Genomic DNA, 27,554 nt, shown 5'->3' on the forward strand with positions numbered 1-27,554 from the left:
TGGAGCCACACTAATGCAGAAATTCACTTTTTCATATGGTAAGCAGAGGCTTTTTCTTTTTCTGATTAAGTTCTTTATATTTCCATTTATAATTGGAAGTTCAAGTGAGTATTAAATATGGTTCTGTTTAAATTTCAGTACTCTGTATTAAACTAAATGGAAATTTTATCACAGGTATAATTCTTTCCTCTTGGTTATCCATTGTTCTGGCTAACGTTCTATGCTAACCTTTTAAATGCCTCTTCTGAGGCACAGCCACCATATCCCATCACACTTTCTCCTTCCCATTCCCCTCCCCACTCGTCCTTCCCCTCTTCCCCTTCCGGTCTCCTTCCCTCCCCCTCTTGCACCCTGTCAGGGGTCCACAACCTCAGCTGTCCATCTTGCTCCCCCACTCCCAATCCTTCAATTCCATTTATTTAGTATCAAAATCACAATTTCTTTCTCAGTTACTTTAGAGGAGATTTTTTTTTTTCTTTTTGGTCCATTGCTCTTTGTTCTATTGTTATCTTGTGCTTAGATTAGGGGACAGAGGAATATAAAAACTTTAAATTTCACCAATACTTGGGAGACTTTTCTCTGATGGTTGAGGTAACTTTTTCTTGGATAACAATTTTCAGGGACCTCAGTTAATGATAACAGACTTGCCTTATAGGTTACTTTGGCATCAAATTTAAAATACCGATTTGTGAAGTTACAGAAAATGCAAAGTTTAAAAAAGAACAGAAAAACGAAGTAGGCAACTTTCTTAATATGAAACTAAATAGATACAAATCAAGGACAATGTGAAACAAATAATATACAAACTTTTATTCAAAGATATTCAAGAAAGACATGTTTTGGTCATTTTAAAGTGAGATTAATTGAAGATCTCAGAAAAATTGTATTTGATCAACGCACATGGCTACTCACAGAAAGTTCTCTCTTCTGTTAATAGCAGCTAAATTTATACACACAAAAAATTCTTAAGACCATGCAAATTCAGTTGAATTCCATACATTCATTATATTCATCAAAATCCTGCAGTAATATTCATGCCAAAGAGTTACTTTAAGAAAAAAATTAAAAATACACACCAAAACATGACCAGGATTAAACTAAAGAAAATAATAAATAAGCATAATTTATATTTTATTTAAAAAAGTTTGGCATCACACATAGTCAAGTGTGTTACACCATGTTCATTCCTCAGAAGTGGCATTTTAAAGTGTTAAGCATTGTTAAATATCAAAAAATACAACTCTGTTTTACAATGTAGTACTGGCATAATTCAAAGTACTGTGCCAATTATAAATAGTATAATCAAGTTTCAAACATCTTTTCAAACATATTTAAAGGAAAGCATATAGACACACATTATATGCACACAATTTTTTATACTCATGTAATCAAAGGTATTTTATAAAAGCAAACAGTTTTATCCCTCACCTAGTTTGTATACTTACATAGATTTTAATACCTGTTCAAAGATTTTCAGTTCCTGTGTATACAGATTTTCAGGAGAAGGAATAAAGATAAAATTTAATTTTACAAGAACACACATTATTTTATCTTCCTTCACAAAATAATCCATAGTCATTCAAGGTTGGTAAAGAACTAGTCTTTAAGAAAGCAACTGTTGTCTAAAGACTACAGAGTAAGTACTGCAGTCCGGGATTCTTATTAAAACTCAGTCAGCTGCTGCTCATTGCAGAAAAAGCCTATGCGGTGCTTCTACCAAAAATAATCTTCAGTGTCTGAGGCCTCTCAGGGCAGCCGATCGTAGCTTCTGCTGAGACGTAAAGTGCAGCCACAAGTGGAGAAGTGCTAGGCTCTGAGTCACTTCAGAAATACTTGGTGAAGCCTGTCTCTCCAGTATAAATATGCCAACAATGCCCTTCAGGCTCATAGTGGTTTATCAATAACTGTGACCCCTGAACAAAGACACAAAGAAATAAAACAGAAGTCACAGGCAGCATTCTGTACCTCTCAGAAAGCAGTGGATTCTTTCCAACAAAAACATCAGGGACTGAACAAATCATGGTGTTTCAAGGTCTCTTTCTTAAACTTTATTTAATACTACTATCATAATCTAAATGACAGCTAAATCTCTGTTCCAGTTATGGACCAGAACCACATCAGACTATTTTAATCCAGAACTAACCTTTTGCTCTTTATAGTTATAATTAAAGGAAAATAATTTTATTCAGGAAATGTCAAAATCCACCTAATACTCAAAGGGACACAAGAGACTTTTGGGGGTGATGGATATTTTCATTATCTTGATTGTGATGATGGGTTCATGGGTATATACACATGTCGAAACTAGTAAAATTCTACATTTTTAATATATGCTGTTTATTTTATGTCCATTATATCTCAATAAAGCTATTTAAAAAATCCACCTAATTTTGAGCTATGTTATTCTGGGATCCTACTATATATAGTTCCTCTATTAGGTGTTTGGATGATACCTAAATAACAGTGATGGTTAGTTAGTATAAACTTCTTTTCTCTCCACTATTGGGTCAATATCAGAATGAATATTAGAATTTAGAGTGATATACATACGTATCTGTCATCAGAATAATATGCAACATACAATTTTAAAGACCCATCATTATATTTATTATTATTACCAATCTCTTACTAAGAGAATGGGCCAAAAATGGTATTTTATATGATTCAACCACTGTTTTGCTTAAATAAGAAAAATTATGCCACTGTCTTACTGTAGTACTATCACACGGCACCCTGCCAGGGGAGATGTTCTAGTGGTTATATTTCTTGGATAGCTGAGTAATTAAAGACTTGCCACATAGTGAACTCCACTCTATGTAGATTTTAGCCATATTAAATTTTATTGTACTGTTCTACACTGGAAAGGTTTGGGATTTTGAATTCAAATGACTGTAGAATGACAAAAGAATACCAGTGCCTTATTCTAGAATATATACATCCAGTATTAATTATTTTGAGAATAAGAAATATACTTTGAGAAAATTCTTCTGACAACATTCTTACATAAAAATCAAGATGATGTAATCTCTCTCATATTCCAATAGAAGACAATTAGACAATTATTACCTGCGTAACTTCTCCCTGTGCTCATACAAGATGACACAACTGTCCATTTATCAGTCGTTGGGTTATAATATTCTACTGATGCCAAGTTACAGGAACCATCATCCCCTCCAACTACATATAACAGACCATTAACTGCACAAACTCCTTTAAAAAAATTATGGAGAGAAAAAACAATTAATTTTAAAACTTTGGGGAAATATAAATACCCCTATATGTGTTTGGTGAGGTGTTCCAGAGACACTGATTTCCTTGAAAAGAGGCAAGAAGAGAAGATGGTGAACATGAAAACAATTCCTCTTATATTTGAGAGGTGAACACCACTTCCGAGCTCCTACTCATGCCATGTAGGCAGTAGCTGCTTATGCAGGCACTATTTCAGTTAGTCTTAACAACAACCTTACTTTATGGGTCAGAGACGATTTTAATTCTTATTTTGTTAAAGAAAAATTAAAGGTCAAAACGTTCAGTTAACTTTCCCAAAGTCAGCTTCTTAGGGAACCCCAAAGAAAAAATATATATTGGTGGAAGGTAAAAATGATTTTGAACTCTGAAATGATACTGAATGGTTAGCTATTTTATCTCCTGTAAAAGGAGAGAACAATATTATTTATTTATTACTAGAATAACCCATTTTTTTGGAAAAATTCAAAATACCTAGAAAAGCATATATAAAAAAAGATCACCTCTAATTCTGTACTACTTAGAATAATGACCAGTGAAATTCTGATCTCTACTCTTGCAGACTCTTTTCTATGCATATATACTCAGATACTTCTTTTTTTAATCTTAAAGTTCCTCATACTACACATGCTACTTTATTACCCACCCACTCCTAAATGATATACCTTGGACACTTCCCTAAGTTAATAAATACAGATCTATGCAATTTATAATGGCTGCATAGTACTCCATCTATGATAATACCATAATTTGTTTGTCTTTTAGATATTGTTATTTTCAGGTATTTTTGCTCTTATCGTGATGTTGCAATGAACAAGGATTCCTCTTGCATACTTTTTTTGCATACTTGTGCAACTATTTTCTAAATATATTTTTTTACCAAGAAAATTGCTGATTTAAAAAGATAAATACCTTTTTTTAAGATTTTATTTTTAAGTAATCTCTACACTCAGCATGGGGTTCAAGCTTACAACCCCGAAATCAAGTGTCGCATGCTCTACCGACTGAGCCAGCCAGGCATGCCAAGATGAACACCTTTTAAAAGCTCTTTATTTTAGTGTATATTTTAAAAGCATATTTTTAAGAATTTTAAACAAGGTTCAGAGCTATTAATAAACTGGCACTTGGAGGGCATTAAAACATCCAGAGGATGCTGCCCACACACTGGTCTCTGTAGTTTTGTAGATGGTTTTTCTAACATAATGAACAGATGCCTGCAGATTTTTAACATAACAAAATAATGAGTTCAAATCTCTATATAGCATTTAAAAGTGGACAAGCAATAGTATTTTCTGTGCAAATGGAATGGATCTTCTCTACTCAAATTCAATTGTGTTACTATTCTAGTCTCTTGCCAGGGAGCAAACTCATGCCATTTTAATGTAGCTCAAACACTTGAAAAGCAAGAGCAAGATGGTAGTTCTACATACACAAATGACTACCTTATTCTTCTCACTAGCAGAAATGAACTAATTTTGATTTGAAAACAATAAAACACAGGTAGAGAAGAAAGTCACAGACTATTCCAATCTTTAGGAAAATAATGAAAGCTAAATGCAAATAAATCTCCCAGTCCAGCAAGGCACATGAATGTATTACTGTGGCTTTTCTAACTTTGTATACACCAGGGTCAAGCACTTATTCTACTTAATAATTTGTGGGTCTTACCATAGTTCTGGACTGTCTAAAGCAGAGAGGTTTTTAGTACCTCACCAAATACAATTGACTAGATGAGGGGAAAGGTCAAGTGGAATTAATTATAAATCCTGTTCTGTTACGGACAGTCCTTGCAGTCCCACGTACTTTGTCTCCCCTCATGATCACATTGAATTAAACATTTTTTTTTAATGTTTATTTTTGAGAGAGAGAGCGTGTGTGTGCCTGTGTGCACGATGGGGAGGGGCAGAGAGAGGAAGAGGAATACAAAGGATCTGAAGTTGGCTCCACGCTGACAGCAGTAAGCCCTAAGCGGGGCTCGAACTAATGAACAACAAGATCATGACCTGAGCGAAAGTTGGACGCTTAACCAACTGAGCCACCCAGGCATCCTGAATAGAAATTTCTGTAAAAATAAAGAGAAATTCAGAGGAGCATTTTGGGCAGGATCGAGGGTGCATCTTGCGACATCATCCAGTGGTGTACAGTGAGTTTGAGAATCATGAGGAACTTATTTTGGACTGGAAAATGGCGTGAAGATAATGCATTTTCAAATAGACCAGCATTTCCTGAAAAGACAATCTAGCTATCCTGAATCTAGTTTCCATTTCTATTTTCCTTTCATGGATCTTCTTTCTAAGAGGTTAGTTCCCTAATCTTGAAGACCTCAGTTTTCTTAAAATTACTTGTTGCTATTATTGTTTTAGCTTTTCCATTTTTAGAAATCAAGAACTAGTAAATTAGGGTTAGCTTCTTCAAGCTTCAGATTCAGGTAAACAACTAGCTTTTAACCTGGTACCAATATTTACTCAACCAGACTAAATCGAGAACTGTAGTCTCTAGTACATTATGCATGGTATGCAATAAAAAATGTTTGTGGTTAAGAATGAATGAATTCAAGCATCAAATATAGAGGGCTCTTCCTCTCATTTAGTCACCAAAAAGTAGCCACTAAGCTAGGCATACACTATATAAAATTATTACATAAGCTTCTGTCTTTAAAGAACCAATCTATTAGAAAACCCAAATCACTAAAAGAATAAATATACAGCAATACTAGTAAAATTCTGAATACAAATCAATATACATTTCATAACTGTAAGCTAGACAGATACCTGCATTTCTTCTGCACATGTTCATATCTGCAACCTGCCTCCATGTATTGGTGGTGGGATCATACACTTCAACACTTTTTCGTACTAAAGGACCATCATGACCCCCTACAGCATACAGTAAATTGTTTAACACACCAACACCTATAAAACACAAAGAACCAAACTAGAGCAGAGTAAAAGGGACAAGAAATTTAGAACATATTGGGGTTTCTACAAATGACTTGTAAAAGTAAGTCAATATTAAAGCATACAATCTAAGAAATGGAAATGAACAGAATTGACAAATGAGTATCCCAATAAGAACTATTATTCTAAAAGAGGGATGTCAAATAGAATAAAAATAATATGTACGTGAAACACAGAGACGCAAGTCCTTTAACATGATCTCTTGAAATCAACTTTCATGGTGTAAGCAAACCAGTATTAAAGCACAAAATTTGTAAGAAAAGGATATGAAGAGACTTGATTATTGAGTTCAATAAGCACTCAAAACAAAAACTAAAAGGAATGCCAAACAATATAAATAATTAAATGAAACACAGAAGAAGCCTTTAATATAGCACTTACAAATTTTACAATGATATTTAAGTACACCTACTACCACTACCTGCATAATTCAAAAGACATTTGACAGTGGCATTAAAATCAGTATGTATATTTTCCGATGGTATAAAGAGATGCTAATGAATCATTTCACTTGTTTAACTCTTTTCCATCATTTTCATACTTCAATTGCTAAATGAGTTTCCTACGTACCGGCTCCACTCCGTCTGGTGCTCATTTCTGCTATATAGGTCCACTCATTTGTGGTAGCATTATAGCATTCGACTGTGCTAAGACACTGACGTGACGCTCCATCATACCCCCCTACAGCATAGAGCAAACCTAAACAAGGAATCACAAAGAAAGCCAAATTCATAAAAAGCCATTTTTTCAAGTCATAAAGTATTTTCCTCCACAGTAGCAGTTTCCCTTTTGTTACTCATTTTTATAAATTATGAAGATCTTGCCTAATGGTGACAGTAGAGTTACCAAACTGCATTATGAAGATCTATATGTGATGGTATTAATTTAACATTTTCATCAATAAATCTGACTATAAAACAGGAACATAAAACTCACTACATCTTTGGATAACATTATTTGGTAAGTGAACAACATCCTGGAAAACAGAATATAGTAATCTTAGTAACTTGGGAAAAAACAGTTAAATCAAGAATTAGTACCAATAAGCAATAGAATATTATTTGGCAATAAAAAGAAATGAGGTACTAATAAATGTTATAGCATAGATGAACCTTGAAAACTTTATGCTAAATCAAAGAAGCCAGTCACAAAAGAACACATACTATATGACTTCATTAATAAGACATTTCCAAAAATGGGAAATTTATCCAGAGACAGAAAGTAGAGTAGTGGCTGCCGAGGTCTAGGGAGAATGGGGATGACAGTTAAGGGGAGTGGACTGCTTCTTGGGTTAAAAATGTTGTAAAATGAATTGTGGTGATGGATGTACATTGAATTGAACACTTTAAATGGCTGAATTGTTTGGTATGTGAATTATATCACAAGAAAGCTTTTCAAAAAAAAACTCAGTGCAAAGAATTATACCCACAGTAGGGAGGGAGTGAGAACCCACAGATCTGCCCAAGCAAAGAAAATAAAAATCACACCAAAAAATAATACTTATAGCCTACTTAAGCTCTGTTGGTAAACAAAGTAGAATATAAATAAATAACTGTGGCAACACATCCTCTTAAACGTGAAATAGCCTTTCTCTAGAATTAAAATTTTGCACTTATGTCATTTGATTTGTTCCCCAAATAATTGTATTAAGATCAGTTAACAGTTTTATGTAAGGTACAAACATACACACACACAGAGAGAGAGAGGGAGAGAGAGAGAGAAAGAGGGAGGGAGAGAAAGGGGCAAAGAAGAGGACAGAGGGAGAGAAGGAGGTGAGGGGGAAACAAGGGCCTTACATAGGTTACTTTATATAGACAAACTAATTTAAAAAAATAAATAAAATTTTATGGCTACTCCTTTCCTTTTTTAAATGATCATTTGCTTGCTCATTTAGAAAACTGGTGTTTGGATTACTAGAAGAATCACTGCTAGCAATCCAGAAGCCATATGTGCCTGGAAATGTTCACCTAAAAGAACAGTCAGCACCCACCTCCAACAACACCGACACCCACGCTGCTCCTCCTTGTGTTCATGGGAGCCACGTGAAACCACTCATTAGACTTTATATTATATGCCTCCACAGATGATAAACCTATAATAAAGCACAATGCTCTTCATTTCCTCCTCTAAAAAAAAGTGAGGTAATTTTTCTTTTATATATATTATTAGGGAAAAATACTTTAGGTATGTTAAATTGGGCTAAAATTAAAAGAGGAAAATGGTGGAAGGTAAACATGTCAATTACATAATAAATAGGCATAGCCTCTCTTCCCCAGGGCCCCTAACCATGCTACTCACACTTACTAGCTTTTTAAATGTAGTAAGAGGACCGACAGTGATCCATAAGGAAGAAAACTTATATACTTAGTATTCTTACACTATTTAAAAGAGTTCTTTTAACATTTATTTATTTTGAGAGAGAGAGAGAGAACAAGTGCAAGCAGGGGAAGGGGCAGAAAGAGAATTCCAAGCAGACTCTGTGCACTATCAGCACAGATCTCATGAACTGAGAGATCATGACCTGAGCCAAAATTAAGAGTTGGACGCTTAACCACGTCAGCCACACAGGTGCCCCTAAAAGAATTCTTGATGGGAGTTTTTAAACTTATCTTTATAAATACCCGTTAAAACACTCAATGTCTAATTTTGCCCCAATTCGTTCCTTAAATGTGATTGTTGTGTTAATTCTAATGCAATGTAGAAAAGATGAAAAGGAAGTTACCTGTACTGCCATCAAAGCCTCCCACAGCATATAACAATCCATTTAATACAGCAGCCCCCAAAGTGCTTCTGCGGTCTCGCATGTTAGCAACACTGGTCCACTGATCTTTCACGGGGTCATAGGAATCTACAGTGCGGACTCTTAAGGAGCCATTAAAGCCACCAACAGCAAAAACGAGCCCAGCCATGTAGACCATCCCTGCAAGAGAAATCCAGCAGTTAACGATGAGTATGCAACCATACTCATACCATAGATAGACTACCATACTATCTAAAGGCTGCATTCCAGTAAGTCTATAGCTGTTGTCAGAATATAAGCTACTCTTAGGAGAATGCTGACTGAATAGAATTCTACTCATTAGCAAGAGTATCTAACCAATACATTTTCCTCCTTTCTAAGATTATTAAAAAATCCAATGGTATGGGCTGACATATTATTCTGACTCTTGACTTTTTCAAATATTTATTTATAGACTTAAATACTGAGCCAAGAAGTTTGCCAACCACTTGTATACAGCTCCCATGGCTTTCAATTTTGGATCTTCTACTTTATATGTGTATCTTAATTTGCACAATATACTTCTGGTTTATCACAGTGCGATAAATCAGGAGACAGTAAATTACAGCCTGCAGGCTGATTATTTTTTGTAGAACCTATGAGCTGGGAAGGGGTTTTACATTTTTTTTAATTTATGTATTTATTTTGAAAGAAAGAGACACACACGAGAGGGGCAGAGACAGAGAATCCCAAGCAGGCTCTGCACTGTCAGCATAGAACCTGATGAGGGACTTGAACTCACCAACCATGACATCATGACCTGAGATGAAACCGAGTTGGACACTTAACCGACTGAGCCACCTGGGTGCCCTTACATTTTTTTAATGGTTGAAAAACCACCAAAAGAAAATTTTGTGACACGTAAAAAATTACATGAAATTCAAATTTCTGCATTCATAAGTCTTACACAGCCCCACCCATTCATTAATGTAGTATCTATGACTACTTTCACACGATAGTGGCACATGAGTTGTGACAAAAACCATATAACCCCCAGAGCCTAAAATACTCACTCTCTGGTCCCAAAGAAGTTCGCTGACCCTGGGCTAAAGAGAGGTTAGGGAATCCCTGGATGGAGAAGCCAAATTGCTAGCCTCTGGATCTCAACCACCTTTTCACTTTTCTAAGCTTTCTCCTGTGCTTCTCCTGATCTGAGAAGCCCCTCTCACCATCCACTGTGCTTTCTTCAAGTTTAAAGTCCTACTGAAAGTTCCACATTCTCTAGGAGGCCTTCCTCGAACCACTTGAACCTGAAGAAATTACCTCTAGCTCCTGAACCCCTAGAGCAAATAATACTCTATACAGCGCATTTGAGGTTAATAAACCTTACTGAACCTGCATTATCATCACTTTAAATTGTTCAAAGTTTTATTTTTAAATTCTGTAGTGTTTATGTCACTGCTCAGATGAAGGCAGGCATTGTGCCTCACAGTTCTCTGAATCCAGCCGAGAGAACAGGAATCACCAGCTCTGTGTTGACCAGCTCAGTGTTTCCTATGATGGTGTCAGGCAAGCATACATCACTACCCCCGACTGTCTTACCCTCTGATGCTTCATCCCCAGCTCCCAAAATATTTAGGGATGTGTAGTCCTTCATATGGCATGAAGACTCCTACTGTTCAAATGAAGCTGCCTATGTTGGCAGCTCCCTGTCAGAGAAAGGAATGACTTCCCAGTCCCTGCTTCAATCAGGAAATGAAAACTCAAGCTAGTTTCTGGTAAATCTTCAGAGTTTGAGAAGAGCTGTAGGCAGTGGACAATTTAAGTAGGCAGGGGACTAACAAATGCTAGACAGTAACCCCTGGATTCCTGAGTGCCCTCAGTAGCAGAAAATGTGGTAGATCTCCTGGGAGGGTGGGAGGAGAGGCAGTGAGCAGTGAACACTGCAGGCAATATATTTCACCGTGAAAATGCCCTATATCCCAATTCATAAGGAGCACTGGGGAATGTTCACTGTGGAAATTTGGTCCATTTCAATGTTTTCTTTTCTCTACAAACAAAACAAAAATCTATCATTTCTTGGAGACAGTATAATATGCTTACCAAGTGGCAGGGTATAAATGACTCAATATATGAGTCCAAACACTCTGGGGGAGAGGTGGGTGAACTAAAAGAATTGATACTTGGGGCACCTGGGTGGCTCAGTTGGTTAAGTGTCTGACTTTGGCTCAGGTTGTGATCTTGGAATTCATGAGTTAGAGCCCCACGTCAGGCTCTGCACTGACTGCAGAGCCTGCTTGGGATTTTCTCTCTCTCTCTCTCTCTCTCTCTCTCTCCCTCCCTCCCTCCCTCCCTCCCTCCTTCCCTCCCTCTCTCTGTCTCCCACTTGTGCACTCGCTTGCGTGTTCTCTCTCAAAATAAATAAACTTAAAAAAATAAATAAAAGAACTGATATTCTTCACAGTTATAGGGAAGCAAAGCACCCAGAAGTTTGAGTAATTTGGCCATAATTCCACAGTTAAAGGGCATCAACTCTAATCTAAAGTGGGTAGAGAAGCACACTGTACCTTCATGGGGACACAATGAAAGTAAAATTTACTCATGAACAGTAAACTTTGGAATGGACCCAGGCTAATGACTTATGGTGCAATAAAAAGGACACTGAATCAGGAATCAGATATGAAGTAAGAAACCAGTTATAAGTATCACAGAAGACTCCAACAGTAACAATAAAGATAAAATACCTACGAATAAACTTGCCAAGAAACATGTAGAAGCATATGAAGAAAATGTTAAAAATCTAAAAAGGGGCACTTGGGTGGCTCAGTTAAGTGTCTGACTTCGGCTCAAGTCATGATCTCACGCTTTATGAGCTCGAGCACTGCGTCAGGCTCTGTGCTGACAGCTCAGAGCCTGGAGCCTGCTTCGATTTCTATGTCTCCCTCTCCCTCTGCCCCTCCTCCGCTCATGCTGTTTCTCTCTCTCAAAAATAAATAAAAACATTAAAAAAATTTTAATAAATAAAAAAATTAAAACCTGAAGAAAGAAGACAGGAGTCCCATCACCAGTCCCACCACATATTAAATTATAAACCACAGTAATTATAACAACAACTGCTCTGTTTTGATGCATAAATTGACAAGACAAATCAACGGAACACGATATTTAGAATAAAACCAAGTAAATGTAGAAATTTAGTATATGATAAGGGCAGCACTTCAAATGAGTAGAAACAGCTAGGTTAGCCATTAGAAGTCTTTGGACAACCGGATACCATTAAAAAAACAAACTCTACATCTTACTTCTTATATCAAAATAAAGTCTGGATGTTTTTGATGTGAATATAAAAAACAAAACTCTGAAAGTACTAGAAAAATTCGTATTTTAGAATATAATTTTGTTTTAGGGAAGAAACCTAACAGGTACCACCTTAACCAAGTGATTGAGGTTACCATCACCAGAAATACTCCATCTAATCATGAGAAAACATCACACCCAAAACTGAGAGACATTCTTCGGAATACCTGACCAAGTATTCTTCCAAAGAATCAAGGGCATGAAAAATATGGAAAGACTATGGAACTATTACAGAGGACTATCACAGAGGTCAGAGGAGACTAAGAAAATATGACAATTAAATACAATGTGGGATCCTGAAACAGAATAAGGACATTAATGAAAAAACTCATAAAATACGAAGTCTGTAGTTTAGTTAACAGTAATGTACCAACACTAATTCCTTAGTTTTGATAATTGTATCACAGTTGTGTAAGATAATAATATTAAGGAATAAATATATCAGAGCTCTTTGTAGCATCTTTGTAACTCTTCTGTAAGTGTAAAATTATTTCAACACAGAAGTAAATAATTTTTTTAACTTAAAAAAAATAAAAAACGTGTATGTACATACACACACAGTTTTACAGTAAGGATTTCCTACACAAGAAATAAATCCTTAAGTCCAAAGGCAAAACTCTGATGTGCAGGACTTCATAAAAAGGCAAAAATTTGGGGAGCTTGGGTGGCTCAATCAATTGAGCATCTAACTCCTGATTTCTGCTCAGGTCATGATCTCACAATTCGTGGGATTGAGTCCCACTTGGGCTCTGCGCTGACAACATGAAGCTGTTTGGGATTCTTGCTCTCCCTCTCTCTCTGCCATCCCCCTGCTTGTTCACACGCACACACACACTCAAAATAAATAAACAAAAAAAATGGCAAAAATTTTACATGGCAAAAATAACACAGGTAAAATCAACAAAGATTAACACAAATATTCACACATGTGACAGACAAAAATGATACTTTCCTTACCATATATCTGTCAAATCAATAAAATAATATAATAAGAAATGGCAAAAATCATAAACTGACAATTCAGAAAGATGTTTAACTTTCCTTATAATAAAAGAAGTATAAAGTAAGATAACATTTTTCACCTACCAGACTAGCAAAACTCTAAACATTTAATCACAAGATGTTGTTAGGAATGTAGGGAAATTGACACCTTCATATTTTACTATTAGTAGTAATAATTGGTAGTTTCTCTTAGGATACCCTTTGAATCAGTCATTACAGTTCTAGAGTTTTACACCCCACTAAAATATACTGGCACGTGTACATAATAATGTATATATAAGAAATTCATTCTGGCATTGTTTATAATGTAAATTTAAAAACAATTTTTAATGTTCAATTAAAAATTCGCAAAAATTACACTACATCCAGACCTCCCCCCCCCCAAATACTAAACAGCTCTTAAAGAATGAAGTAACTCTATGCTGACAGGTAACAATCACCAAGAAATACTGCTCAAGTACTGCCTTCCATTTTGCTATGGAAGCTATGAATTATGGATCCAAATTTGAGTCCCAGGAAGAATCCTTAGAGTTTACAACTGCCTATTCTGACTGCAGTTTTGGCTAAATAAGGTCTATTTCAACAAATGTTTATAAAGTGCATGCTTGGAAGTAGGCAACTTACTGTGGATTATGGCTAAGTCAGGAGTCTCTTAGAACTAAGGGTCCCACTCTAAAAAATTATTTTTCAGCACTTCAGCAAAGGTAACTAGGAAAATATGGACCAAATTGCTAAGCTATGCTGCTTTATATTAGAGAATCAGAAAGGTATGTAAAGATGAAGACTGAGTGGCTGTTCCCAATAATGTCTTGGGACATTAAAGACACGTCTATTTTGGGGCACCCAATTGACTCAGTTGGCTAAGCCTCCAACTCTTGATTTTGGGTCAGGTCATGATCTCATAGTTTGTGGGTTTGAGCCTCACATCAGGCTCTGTGCTGACAGCATGGAGCCTGCTTGGGATTCTCTCTCTATTCTAATTAATAAAACAGGACCTCAGAGAGAAGCTCCCAATGACACAGCAGTAGAGAAATGACCATAATGCATCATGCTTACCTGCCCTACATCTCCTGGAAGGCAATTCTGCTACTTGGTGCCATCGCTCTTCTTTAAAGTCATAGCATTCCACACTTCGGATAGCCTTTGGTGCTTGGCCCCCAACTACCACCATCAGCTGGAGGGCAGAAATGTAAGCATTTGAATAAACAACTATTGCATTTTGGGGGGATTTAAAATGTCTTACAAAGACATTGATGTGGAGAGTGTTAGGATGAAGATGGTGGGGTGAGCTGGGGAAAAACAACCACCTAATCAACACTTAATAAACATCAACAAAGGGGGCACATGTTAGAACTACAATTCTATTATCTAGCACATTTAGTCAAAAATAAGGATTTCAGAAACTAAAATAAGTTTCTGATCCTTCAAGCAAAAGCAGAATTAAAGCCAAAAAACAGCAGGCAGTCAGCACTGGCAAGGCTGCAATACGTCATAGGGCTTGCTATAAACTAAACCCTGGCTTTGTAACGACCAGGGATTAGATCTCCACAATCCAGGAGTACAGATAGAAGTGAAATTTATGTTAGTGGGTAGGTGAGATGAAAAGGATGGTAAGGTATTAAAAGAAACATGGAAGAAGGTGGGGGGAAAAAAACCTATTGAAAAAGGGGGAATAATTGAATTGGGAGTTCACAAGAGAGCACACATTCCTGTATCTCAAATAGAGATGGCACACAAACAATGGAGATGCTAGAAATCATAATGAATGAATGTACCATAACCTAGTGCTGAGAATAAACAAGGTCTACAAATTTCTTCATTTCAACTCAATCCAACAACTATTTACTAAGTGCCTGTCATCTATCTATACTTGTCCAGAACTAAGCTAGGTGTTATACACATAAGAAATATAAGACATAGTCTCTACCTCCCAAGAGCTTATAGATCTCACTAAGGAGACAAGACCCATGAAGTAATTCAAGAACAATATACATTTATTTATGACCAAAAAGGTATACGATTAGTATAGACATTAGTCACTAATGCTGATCAGAAAATGGAATGTTGCCATAATTTAATGAAAGCTTCGTGGAGGGAGTGGAACCTTGAGAGACAGATGGAATTTTGCAGTCACTGTGTTTGTCTTTTACTGAGTACAAAGGGGCACTTTTTGGCAACAATGGAAACACAGCTGTCAAATCAGAAGAACATAAAAGTTAATGATGTCACATATGGAAAACTTTAAAGAATGGCAAGGACCTTAGGGGAAAGTTGAAATGATAGGAGAAAATAGATGTTCAAAGGAAATAAAAAAATCAAAACAAACAGAAAGTGGAATGATTCATACATACAAAGAGGGGAGGTTTGCAACCTTGACTATGACCTACCTGTACTTAGAACTACAGAAAGACAGGTGCACAGAAAACAGGATTCCTTAGAGTAAATCCCAAGTTTCCAAAAAGAATCCTATTTTATTAACTGGAGAGTTTAAGGAACTTTAAAGGTTTTAAAAAGAAGACTGAGCATAGACCAATTACACGATTTTCTTCAGATGTGTCATTTTTCTAATGTTGATGCAAATAAATAAAAGGAAGAATTAACAAAGAAAATCCACGATATTCTCTCCACATATTACAGAAGAGGAAAGAACAGGGAAGAAGGCAAGGTTGTAAAATCATAGAGGTAGAATAGACAGAAAGATCAACACCATATCCAGGTGTTTATATAAGATCGATCAGAATTTAAACTTCTAAACACTGTCTGGCAGTTAGGCAATAGTTAAGAGGCTTAGTTAACATCTCTGATAAAGATCAACATAAAAAAATCTCCACACCTGAAAAACATAATCCAGTGAAGAAATGGGCAGAAGACATGAATAGACACTTCTCTAAAGAAGACATTCAGATGGCCAACAGACACATGAAAAGATGCTCAACGTCGCTCCTCATCAGGGAAATACAAATCAAAACCACACTCAGATACCACTTCACACAGGTCAGAGTGGCTAAAATGAACAAATCAGGAGACTATAGATGCTGGCGAGGATGTGGGGAAACGGGAACCCTCTTACACTGTTGGTGGGAATGCAAACTGGTGCAGCCGCTCTGGAAAACAGTGTGGAGGTTCCTCAAAAAATTAAAAATAGATCTACCCTATGACCCAGCAGTAGCACTGCCAGGAATTGACCCAAGGGATACAGGAGTGCTGATGCATAGGGGCACTTGTACCCCAATGTTTATAGCAGCACTTTCAACAATAGCCAAATTATGGAAAGAGCCTAAATGTCCATCAACTGACAAATGGGTAAAGAAGATGTGGTTTATATATACAATGGACTACTATTTGGCAAGGAGAAAGAATGAAATCTGCCCATTTGTAGCAAAGGGGATGGAACTGGAGAGTATTATGCTAAGTGAAATAAGTCAAGCAGAGAAAGACAGATACCATATGTTTTCACTCATATGTGGATCCTGAGAAACTTAACAGAAGACCAGAGGGGAGGGAAAGGGAGTAAAAAAAAAAGTTACAGAGAGGAAAGGAGGCAAACCATAAGAGACTCTTAAATACTGAGAACTGAGGGTTGATGGGGGGTGGGGGAGAGGGGAAAGTGGGTGATGGGCATTGAGAAGGGCACCTGTTGGGATGAGCACTGGGTGTTGTATGGAAACCAATTTGACAATAAATTATACCTACTATCTATCTATCTATAGATAGATAGATAGATATAGATATATATATGAAATAAATCAAGCACATGTTGTTAATGTTCTAGAACAAGATTAAGTCTAAGTATAGTTATACATTTTGAAAACACTGTACTTCTCTATGCTTTGCTTACTTATTAAGGTGTTTGACATGTTCAAAAAAATTAACCAGGCTAATTTTTTAAGTCTATTCTAAATCATTTAAGGGGATTCCATTATTTTTATAATAAGAGTTGAAATATTTGAGGAAGATTAACTTATGAAGTTTATTGGCAATTATTTAATAAATCAAACATTTAAGAAAATGTAAAAAAAAGAATAAAAAGTTTATTATTATTATTATTTACAAACCTCTAGCTATTCTACCACTGTTCAATAGAAATGTGATATATATAATGTGCATATCATTGTAAATTTTCTAGCAGCCACATTAAAAAGCATTAAAAGAAAAAAATCTCCAAAGGGAATATTTTTTTAAAAAAACCTTGAGAAACAATATGGGTTTATTAGATTTCATGATTCTTAAACTTTGAATCTCATGTTTTCCATGCAGTAGTTCACTTTTGCGTATCAAAATAAGAATGGAAGAGAAAATGTACTACTGAGTACAGAGAATGCTAGTGTCATCTGTTCTGTACTCACCCAAGTAAAATGGGGTGAGGATTTGGGACTCCAGGAATCAGACAGAACAGGGACAAAGAATGTATAATGGGAACACAAGAGAGCAAGGATATTTGTATGACATCAAGAGACTGCACTAATAACCACTATGCTACTAACCATCAAAAGAGGTGCTCATGACTCTAACACTCCAGTTATTTGTAAAAGACATTTGATATCATTTGAGAAACACCAAACTAATTATGCTACTGTAAAGAAATAGAAAACTGGGAACACTTTTGGTATGGAAAAATTAAATGTGACATATTTAAGGAAGGCAAGGGGTAGGGAGTTAAAAAAATTCAAGTGACCATCCTAAAATGCAGATCGGTTAAACTTCATTTTTTTTCTTTACCTATTAAGTATTAGTTAGAAATTGCCTCCTGAAAACTCCAGTTTCATAATTTTCCAGTTGGAAATCTCAACACATATGCTGGGTAAAATACAGAAAAAGAGATACACAGAACTAATGATAGCATTTGTTAAAAAAAACAGATTCCAAAGTGAAAAAGAAGCCACAAAGTATAGTAGCAAACACACATAGTTTGCCACTATGATGTCCAAAGGCAAGAGTGCCTTACAAAATCCCAATACTGTTTACTGGAGATGCAAAACAATGTCTGAGATATAAAAAGAATCATTCATGCAAATTTGTATGTATATATCAGAGCCTAATATAAAAAGTACTAAGTCACTGTCATGGTAGACATATTGCCAAAACATTACAAAAGTTTTCTTAGAACCACTACCGCATTTTGTCTGATTTTATTTATCATTACTATGAAATATGTAGGCATGAGAAATTAATCTTTGCTTCATTCTTACCTACTCAGAATTAATCTTGAATATAACCACTTGAAAACGCTGAAAGAGCATCCAACATAAGCACTTTTTCAAAAATATATGTGGATAAGTAAATTTTGAGAAGGGATCATGCAAATGCAAGGTCAAAGCAACAGTGGAGTTCACTACCATTTGCCATGTCTGTTGCCCCTCCTCCCTAGCCACCTGAGAAAGCAGAATGAAACAGAACCTTCATGGACGGTATACCAACCACAAAAAAAAAAAAAAAAAAAAAAAAAAAAAAAAGCTAAAGAATTGAGAAATCCAAAAGTATAATAGATTGGAAGGGCCATTCCAAAGCCATAGCCAGAAAAGCCCAGAAACAATATAAACTGCACAGATAATCACAACTCTACAAAAGAGAAAATAAAATACCTGATAAGATTTTACCAAGAACTCTTTAGAAAGTTTCCAAAAGTGACATGTTTATTCCAGAAATTAGAAGAGAGTTAGTTTTCACTCTAAAGGTCTTTGCAGGATAAAGATAGCAATGCCAAAGATGCCAGAAGAAGGGATATACAAATATGAAATGTTTAAAAAAGTATTAAAGATAAAACAAACCAGAAGGAAGCTGACAAAACTAGCATAAAATAGTAATTTAAATGGGCTAAGACTATGAATGCTTATTATAATTTTTTTTTAAGAACAAAAACTGACACCAAATAATATGGACAAATATGAAGTGATGAAGATTTATAAAGATGGCTATTTATAAAAGCAGGTAAAAGGGTATTTGGAAAATGTAAACATTTATAAAATCAGCAGACCCAGATGGCATGCATACTAAGATGTTAAGGGAACTAGCTAATGTACTTACTGAGCCACTTACAATTATTTTTGAAAAATCTTGGAGAACTGAGGAGAGATCAGAAAATTTAAAAACGGCAAATACCAATTCTCAAAACAGGGTAGGAAGTGAATGCCTTGTAAATACCTTCTAAGTGATAATAGTTCTGAGTAAAAATTTAGAATATTTTGAGAAAAGCATCCAAACCTCTAGGAGACGACAAAATGATGAGTAACACGCAGAGGGATGTTAAAAAAAAAAAAAAAATCATGCCAAATTTGAGTCTATTTGATCCTGAATCTCACTGGACATTACAGGCCAAATTACTTATTTTTGGCTGAGATAAATTATCTCTGTTTAGATAATAAACATAATCATATGGATTGAAATTTTCTGCAAATGGACTATGTCAGTGAATGGGTATTTCTAGCAAGGTATCACCAGGGAGAGTGCTGAGGTTCATTCTAGATTAAAATGTTTACTAATGATCTAGAAAAAGGAGTAAATAGCATACTGGCAAAATACACAGTTGGTTCTAAATTGATAACTGATGTTAACACTGGGCAGAACAGAAAAACAGTATCGATAAATATGTGAGGCAATTAAAAATGTAGATTCCAAAAATAAAACTTGAAAAAAACACTAAAAAACATTAAGTGAAAGAATTTAAAAGACATAATTTAATGGAAAGGATAGAGTGGTAACTAAAGATGATATAAAAAAAAAACAATGGGTAACAGATTCTTATTTCTTAATCGATCATTGCCCCAAATGCATACAAGAGCTAAAAAATACATAAATAAAAGCATTACACTATGGATCATTCTGATTAGACCCTACACAAAATGACACATAAAGTGCTGGTCTTCCAGTACTGTGAAGATGAAAAATGAGTACAAGAAATTGCAAACAGAGACAGAAATGAGGGGTTTTTCTGAAAGGAAAATTAAATCAGTGAAACATACATGGCTTCAACTAAAAAGATAAAGGTAGAATATGAACGTTGACACAAGGGAAATATGAACACTGGAGATCTGGAGGACATATGGTGAACCTTGCACTGATGGCTACACAGGAAGTGTGAGTGCACCGTCAAAGAGTTTACAACAGGGAATAGGAAGGAAATGTACTGAACAGGCTATTCATCAGCTTTAACTCTAATATGTAATTCTGCGAAACTATTTGGTTTTCAATTATTATCTATATACACAGCTTCCAGAGAAATCTTTTTACCTACTCTGATTTTCCTTTCTACTCTAACTGAAGCTAATGAGACTCAGAAGGGAAAAAGATCAGTTGCCTTCTGTTCCAGAACAGTGACATCATGCGGTTTATAAAGATTAAATGAACCAAACAATCCCCACCCTCTACAGACAAACCCAACAGGGAAGTTGAGTTATATACACTACAGTGAATTCCCAGGCACATAAAAATTCAGACGAGTAAAAGTATTAACAGCCTCACTATGGGCCTTTCAGATGAAATAATAAGTGTGAACAATAGATCCTACTTTGGGAAGGTTCATGGGTGTCCTCAGTCGGGTCCGGACACTCTTCATTAATATACGCTGCTCTGTCGGCAGCAAATGATACTTCATAGCTTCAATGAGGTAATCTTTGCAGGCACTGCTATTCTTGACCAATGCCTCCTCTTCAACCCTCTGTAAGAAGAGAGAAGACACACCCCATGAGGGGAACAACTATTTCATGATAAAACAGACAAAGCAACAGAGTAAAGAAGAGGGAAAAAAGCAGTAACTATCCTCTCTGGTTCAGTCTTTCCCTTACAAAGGAACGTTTATAAATATCACCAAGAGAAAAATAAATGAAGCCCAAAAATGCTCAAGTATCTGGTGTGCAGAGAAAAACATACGTATGCAACAAAGAGAAGAACTACAATCAAAATTATATACCTCAACATCGGCTACAGAATAACCTTTAGATCATACTATATTTGCCTATTTCTTATCTTTAAACATCAAGCCAAAGAGTAAGAAAAGAATTTAGACAATGAGTTCTTCAGGTAGAGTAGGCAATACTAATAAGCTAAAGACAATTTTTCAAACACAAAAAGGCAAATAAAATATCCAGAAGAGGGACTCAAAATATCCTGTAACAATGTGCCTACACCACAACTAAATCTTGTACCTGCTATTCCTGACCTTAAATGCAGGACAGGTTTTCCTGTTCATTTTCTTAATAGTGGAGTATCAATGATTATACAGATCATAATAAATAATGAGGCTTCAAGAAATCCTAAAATGCTCAGATTGAATCTCTTAATAAAGAAGGTTTCCTTGGATGGCTCCAATTATAAAAATGTTGAAATGTTCCAAGTAGGATACTAATAATAAAAAAATAAATTCAAAGTTGTTCATAGACTGCTAAAGATCCATTTATTTCTACTTATTTCAAATAGGCTGGTTTTCCTCACCTTAGAAACAAAGACAGAAACCCAATGCATGCCACTATAATACTATGAAGTCGAATTCAATGGTATTTGGGTCGCATGTCAAAACTCCATTTCTGCAGGGCAATCAGAAGAAGCTATCAAAGGGAAAGCACAGAAGATGCAGAGCAGGGACACAGAGCCACAAGTGCATTTATTTATGTGTAAATTACCATAAATACTGCCTCGATAAGTTCTAGTATCTGCTTGCCCACATCAGAAGTGGGGAGAAGTAAATTCCAAGAATGGGGAGTGGTCTAAGTAAAGGAGCAGCTGCCGAGGACTGCAGGTGCCTTTATCATTCTGTCCTGCGCCCTGTGGTCTGCATTCTGCAGGTGTTATCACCGTGTAACAGAGATCTCCATGCTGTCAGCCCAGTGACAAAGTGCTATGTGTATTCAGGTGTTGTGAATATGCTTTTACCTGAACTAAATATTCCCGAGGAAGCAAAGGTAACCGCACATGTTCCATCAGCCGTGCCATAAATTCCTGCCTTACATCCTTGTCATGGTTTACCCAAGCTATTACTGCTTCAAATACCTTGCAGAAAATGTGGGGAAAAGAAAATAAGTAATGAGTTATGTACCAAGGCATCTGAATAAAGTATGATGAAATTACATTTTATATACAATTCTTGCTAAGACATTCAAGTTTAATACATGGCTCAGAGGCACCTGGGTGGCTCAGTACTTAAAAAGTTATCCAATCTATTTCTTTTTTTTTTTTCATTTGACAGAAGTACTTTTTTCCCCTGCTTTATTGAAATATAATTGACAGATAACATTGTATAAGTTTAAAGTGTTCATTGATAGACTTCTACATTGTGAAATGATTGCCATCAAAGCTCTAGCTAACCCCTCCATCATGTCACATAATTACTTCTTTTTTTGTGGTGTGAACATTCAAGATCTATTCTCTTAGCAACTTTCAAGTATATAATGCAGTTTTATTAACTATAATCACCATACGATACATTCTCCAGAACTTATTCATCTTATAACGAGAAGTTTGTACCTCTTTGACCAACATCTCCCCATGTCTCTCATCCTCAACCCCATCTACCACCACTCTACTATGTTTCTGTGAGTTCAGTTTATTTAGATTCCACATATAAATGATACCATATAGTATTTGTCTTTCTCTGTCTTATTTCAATTAGCATAATGCCTTCAAGGTCCACACATGTTGTCACAAATGGCAGTATTTCCTCTTTTCTCATGGTTGAATAATATTCCTGTATATGTGTGTGTGTGTGTGATACTTCCTTATGCATTCATCCACTGAGGGACAATAGGCTGTTTCCAAATCTTGGCTATTATGAATAATGCTGCAATAAATCAATGCACATGCGAGTGCAGATCTCTTCAAGATTCTGTTTTCATTTGCTTTGGCTATATACCCAGAAGTGGCATTGTTGGATCATATGGTAGTTCTATTATTAATGTTGTAAGCACTTTTAGTACTTTTATGTATCTAGTATTTTTCATTTGGTATTAACTAAGCACTTAACCAAGTACATTATCTAATCTTCTTGAACTTAAGTGGTAGCTGTGATAATCAGATGATACGTGATCTAATTCACTGTTGATGACTTTTCTAAATTGAATTTGGTTCTATTTACTTGATTTAAATCTCAAGTCTCTTGCAATTCCTATCAAAATAACATCAGCATTCTTCACAGAGCTAGAACAAACAATCCTAACATTTCAATGGAACCAGAAAAGACCCCGAATAGCCAAAGCAATCTTGAAAAAGAAAACCAAAGCTGGAGGCATCACAATCCTTCAAGATGTATTACGAAGCTGTAATCATCAAGTCAGTAGGGTACTGGCATAAAAACACACTCAGATCAATGGAACAGAATAGAAAACCCAGAAATGGACCCACAAACATATGGCCAACTAATCTTTGACAAAGCAGGAAAGAATATCCAATGGAATAAAGACTGTCTCTTCAGCAAATGGTACTGGGAAAACTGGACAGCGACATGCAGAAGAATGAACCTGGACCACTTTCTTCCACCATACACAAAAATAAACTCAAAATGGATGAAATACCCAAACATAAAATAGGAAGCCATCAAAACCCTCAAGGAGAGAGCAGGCAAAACATCTTTGACCTTGGCCACAGGAACTTCTTAGACATGTCTCCGGAGGCAAGGGAAACAAAAGCAAAAATGAACTATTGGGACTTCGTCAAAATAAAAAGCTTCTGCACAGCGAAGGAAACAATCAGCAAAACTAAAAGGCAACCAACCGACAGAATGGGAGAAGATATTTGCAAATGACATATCAGATAAAGGGTTAGCATCCAAACTCTATAAAGAATTTATCAAACTCAATACCCACAAAACAAGTAATCCAGTGAAGACATGTGTAAAAGACATGAATAGACACTTCTCCAAAGAAGACATCCAGATGGCCAACTGACACATGAAGAAATGCTCAACATCACTCTTCATCAGAAAAATACAAATCAAAACAACGAGATACCATCTCATACCTGTCAGAATGGCAAATATTTAACAACTGAGGCAATGACAGATGTTGGCAAGGATGCTGATAAAGAGGATCTCTTTTGCACTGCTGGTGGGAATGCAAACTGGTATAGGCACTCTGGAAAACAGTACGGGGGTTCCTCAAAAAATTAAAAATAGAACTACCCTATGACCCAGCAATTGCACTACTAGGTATTTTTCCAAGGGATACAGGTATGCTGTTTTGAAGGGGCACATGCACCCCAATGTTTATAGTAGTGCTATTGACAGTAGTCAAAAGTTTGGAAAGAGCCCAAATGTCCATCGATGGATGAATAGATAAAGAAGATGTGGTATATATATACTATGGAGTATTACTCGGCAATCAAAAAGAATGAAATTTTGCCATTTGTAACTACATGGATGGAACTAGAGGGTATTATGCTAAGCAAAATTAGTCACAGAAAGACAAATATCATAAGGCTTCATTCATATGAGGAATTTAAGATAAAAAACAGATGAACATAAGGGAAGGGAAGCAAAAATAATATAAAAACAGGGAGGGGGACAAAATATAAGAGACTCTTAAATATAGAGAACAAACAAAGGGTTACTGTGGAGAGGTTGTTGGAGGGGGAGGATGGGCTAAATGGGTAAGGGGCATTAAGGAATCTACTCCTGAAATCATTGTTGTACTATATGCTAACTAATTTGGATGTAAATTAAAAACTAAATTAAAAAAATAAATTTCAAGTCTCTTTGGAATAAAGCACCCAAAATATTAAAGCAAAGTGATGTTGTGGGATGAAAATCATATACACTTATAAACAACTATTTTTGGCATTTCTTTAGATTTACAAATAGATGTGGACCATACACTTCTAAACTGAGGGTCTGCAAAATAGATAAACTTTCTTTTCTCACAATGGAATATATTAAAATCTAATATTTGAATTTTTTCAAAAAATGAAATAAGGTCATTACAAATTAACAACATATAACTATGAGAAAGCTAATAAGCTAATATGAAGACAATAATTGACTACATAATTTCCTTCCAGACTGACAGACACATAATCAATAATTTTTAAAGTGTTGTAGAAAATGCTTGATGATGATAGTTGATTACCAGGAACAAAAAATATTTATTTTGATACAGGAAAAGAGAGAGAAATTAAAAATAATCTACATTATAATGAACATCCCTCCTTAATTTATTCGGTCAGCAAGCACCTACCAAGTACCTCTATGTGTTGGCTGCTAGAAATAGAGGATCCTGTAAATTCTATCTACTATTTCTCAGCTCTGCTTTCTCTTCACCTGTTTCTACCATCCTGAATCAGATCCAACTACTCACTGGTTTGACTTCAACATCCTATCTGTCCCTCACCCCATTTCTGGGGTTTTGTTCATTCAGCATATCACCACTGTGACAGGTGGTCTCCAAACTGGTCCCCTAATAAAGCACATCTCTCAGTATCCACATCTTATGCAGTAAACCTCCCACAGGGAATCTAAGCTGTCCCTGTGTAACCAAAAAAAAAAAAAAAAAAAAATATTGCAGATGCAGCACTGTGTGACTTCTGAAGCTGGGTCATAAGAAGCTTTTCTCTTTCATTATGGTCTCTTGAAATGCTCATTTCAGGGGAAGCCAGATGTCATGTAAGAAGTCTGATTACTTGAGGGGCACCTGGATGGCTCAGTCAGTTAAGTAGCCAACTCTTGATTTCAGCTCAGATCATGATCTCATGGTGCTTTGAGTTCAAGCCCCATGTCAGGCTCTGCACTGACAGCATGGAGTCTGCTTGGAATTCTCCCTCTCCCTCTCTCCCTGTCCCTCCCCTGTTCACTAATGCTCTCTCTCTCTCTCTCTTTCTCAAAATAAATAAACATTAAAAAAAAAACCAAGTCTGATTACTTAAGATCAATCACCATGCTATGAGGAACCCAAGCTAGCCACAGAGAAGGAGGGTAGGGAAGGGGAGGGAGAAAGAGGTCAGAGGAAAGGGAGATACCAACCAAACTTCAGCCCAGGAGCCAGATAAGTGAATGAAGAAGCCATCGTGGATATTCTGGATGGATGTCCAGACGGACTGAAACCCCAGCTATACGGCTAATTTGGTATCATGCTGGTATCTCCAGATACTCAAGCCAAGCCAGCTGAAGCCCCAGACACTACAGACTGTTCCTATATGCCCTGAATGAATTCTGCCCACAGAATTGTGAGCATAATAAAATGGTTATTGTTTTGTGTCACTACACTTTGCAGTGGCTTGTTATGCAGCAGTGGAAAATCAAAACAACCTTCACGACATTTCTATAATATAGGTATTACCATGGCATTCTCCTACCATTTAAAACCCTTTAAAGGCTTTTTGTTACAAGGATGACGTTTCTTTAATACAGCTGAGAAGATATTTTACGTCATCTTCCCATCTTATCTCCCAACATTCTGCCATACATATTCCAAACTCTAATCACAAAGAACCAACCTAATACAATTATTCTTTCACGCCTTTTTTACATTTATGTATTGTACCTCTTCCTGGAATGCCCTTCCCATTCCCACCCATCCCAACTTCCCTGGAAAACTCATAAACATTTTTAAAAACTTGGATCATAACTTTGAGAACAAGCTGATCTTGTTCCCATCCCTGGAATGATGTAATGTTCCTAAGTACCCTCTACAGCATTCTGTAGTCATCCATTTACCCCGCTGGTTGTCCCTCCAGTGGAGTAAAGAGTTCTATTTTGTTAGTATTGCCGTATCTGGGACTCCGTGACAGTGTCTGGTACAAAGTAGGCACTCAATATGCGTCTGTATGCATCTGAATAGTGATGTTTTCCTCTCCCCTGTATTTCTAAAGTGCTAAGATTATACATCTAACAACCATTTACTGCATGTTTTTTCATATGGTATAGTAAATACGTCTTTTTGTGCCCAGGCAGGATGAATATCCTTGAGGAATAAAGCTAAATTTCATACAACTTTAAATGTAAAGCATCAAGGGGGGCGCCTGGGTGGCTGAGTTTGTTAAGCACCTGACTCTTGATTTCGGCTCAGGTCATGGTCTCACAGTTCGAGAGTTTGAATCCTGCATCAGACTCTGCACTGACAGTGCGGAGTCTGCTTGGAATTCTCTCTCTCCCTCTCTCTGGCCCTCCCCTGCTCGTGCGTGTGTGCTCTCTCTCTCAAAATAAATAAATAAACTTAAAAACAAAAGTTTAAATTTTTTTTTAAATGTTTTATTTATTCTTGAGAGAGAGAGACAGAGAATGAGCGGTAGAGAGGCAGAGCAAGAGAGGGACACAGAATCAGAAGCAGGCTCCAGGCTCTGAGCTGTCAGCACAGAGC

The 27,554-nt window shown here is 36.2% G+C and overlaps 1 protein-coding gene across 7 annotated transcripts in view; it reads right to left on the reverse strand.

Annotated features, from left to right (window-relative positions):
• Window positions 1-795: 795 nt before the first annotated feature.
• The window catches only part of KLHL2 (kelch like family member 2), a 115,961-nt gene continuing 89,202 nt past the window's right edge, over window positions 796-27,554 (reverse strand). For 2 of the 7 annotated variants that reach the window (XM_023252700.2, XM_023252702.2), the window contains 9 exons: window positions 22,147-22,263; window positions 20,786-20,935; window positions 14,338-14,455; window positions 8,926-9,123; window positions 8,194-8,295; window positions 6,774-6,902; window positions 6,018-6,158; window positions 3,067-3,210; window positions 796-1,913 (listed from right to left, as the gene is read on the reverse strand). In XM_023252700.2, the coding sequence (XP_023108468.1) occupies window positions 1,885-1,913; window positions 3,067-3,210; window positions 6,018-6,158; window positions 6,774-6,902; window positions 8,194-8,295; window positions 8,926-9,123; window positions 14,338-14,455; window positions 20,786-20,935; window positions 22,147-22,263 (1,128 nt within the window). In that variant the 3' untranslated portion in view covers window positions 796-1,884. The remainder of the gene's footprint in view (window positions 1,914-3,066; window positions 3,211-6,017; window positions 6,159-6,773; window positions 6,903-8,193; window positions 8,296-8,925; window positions 9,124-14,337; window positions 14,456-20,785; window positions 20,936-22,146; window positions 22,264-27,554) is intronic. The other 5 variants (XM_045055706.1, XM_045055707.1, XM_045055705.1 and 2 more) reach the window with 5 other exon arrangements.

The sequence above is a fragment of the Felis catus genome, chromosome B1 (assembly GCF_018350175.1).
Source record: "Felis catus isolate Fca126 chromosome B1, F.catus_Fca126_mat1.0, whole genome shotgun sequence".
Classification (NCBI taxonomy): Eukaryota; Metazoa; Chordata; class Mammalia; order Carnivora; family Felidae; genus Felis; species Felis catus.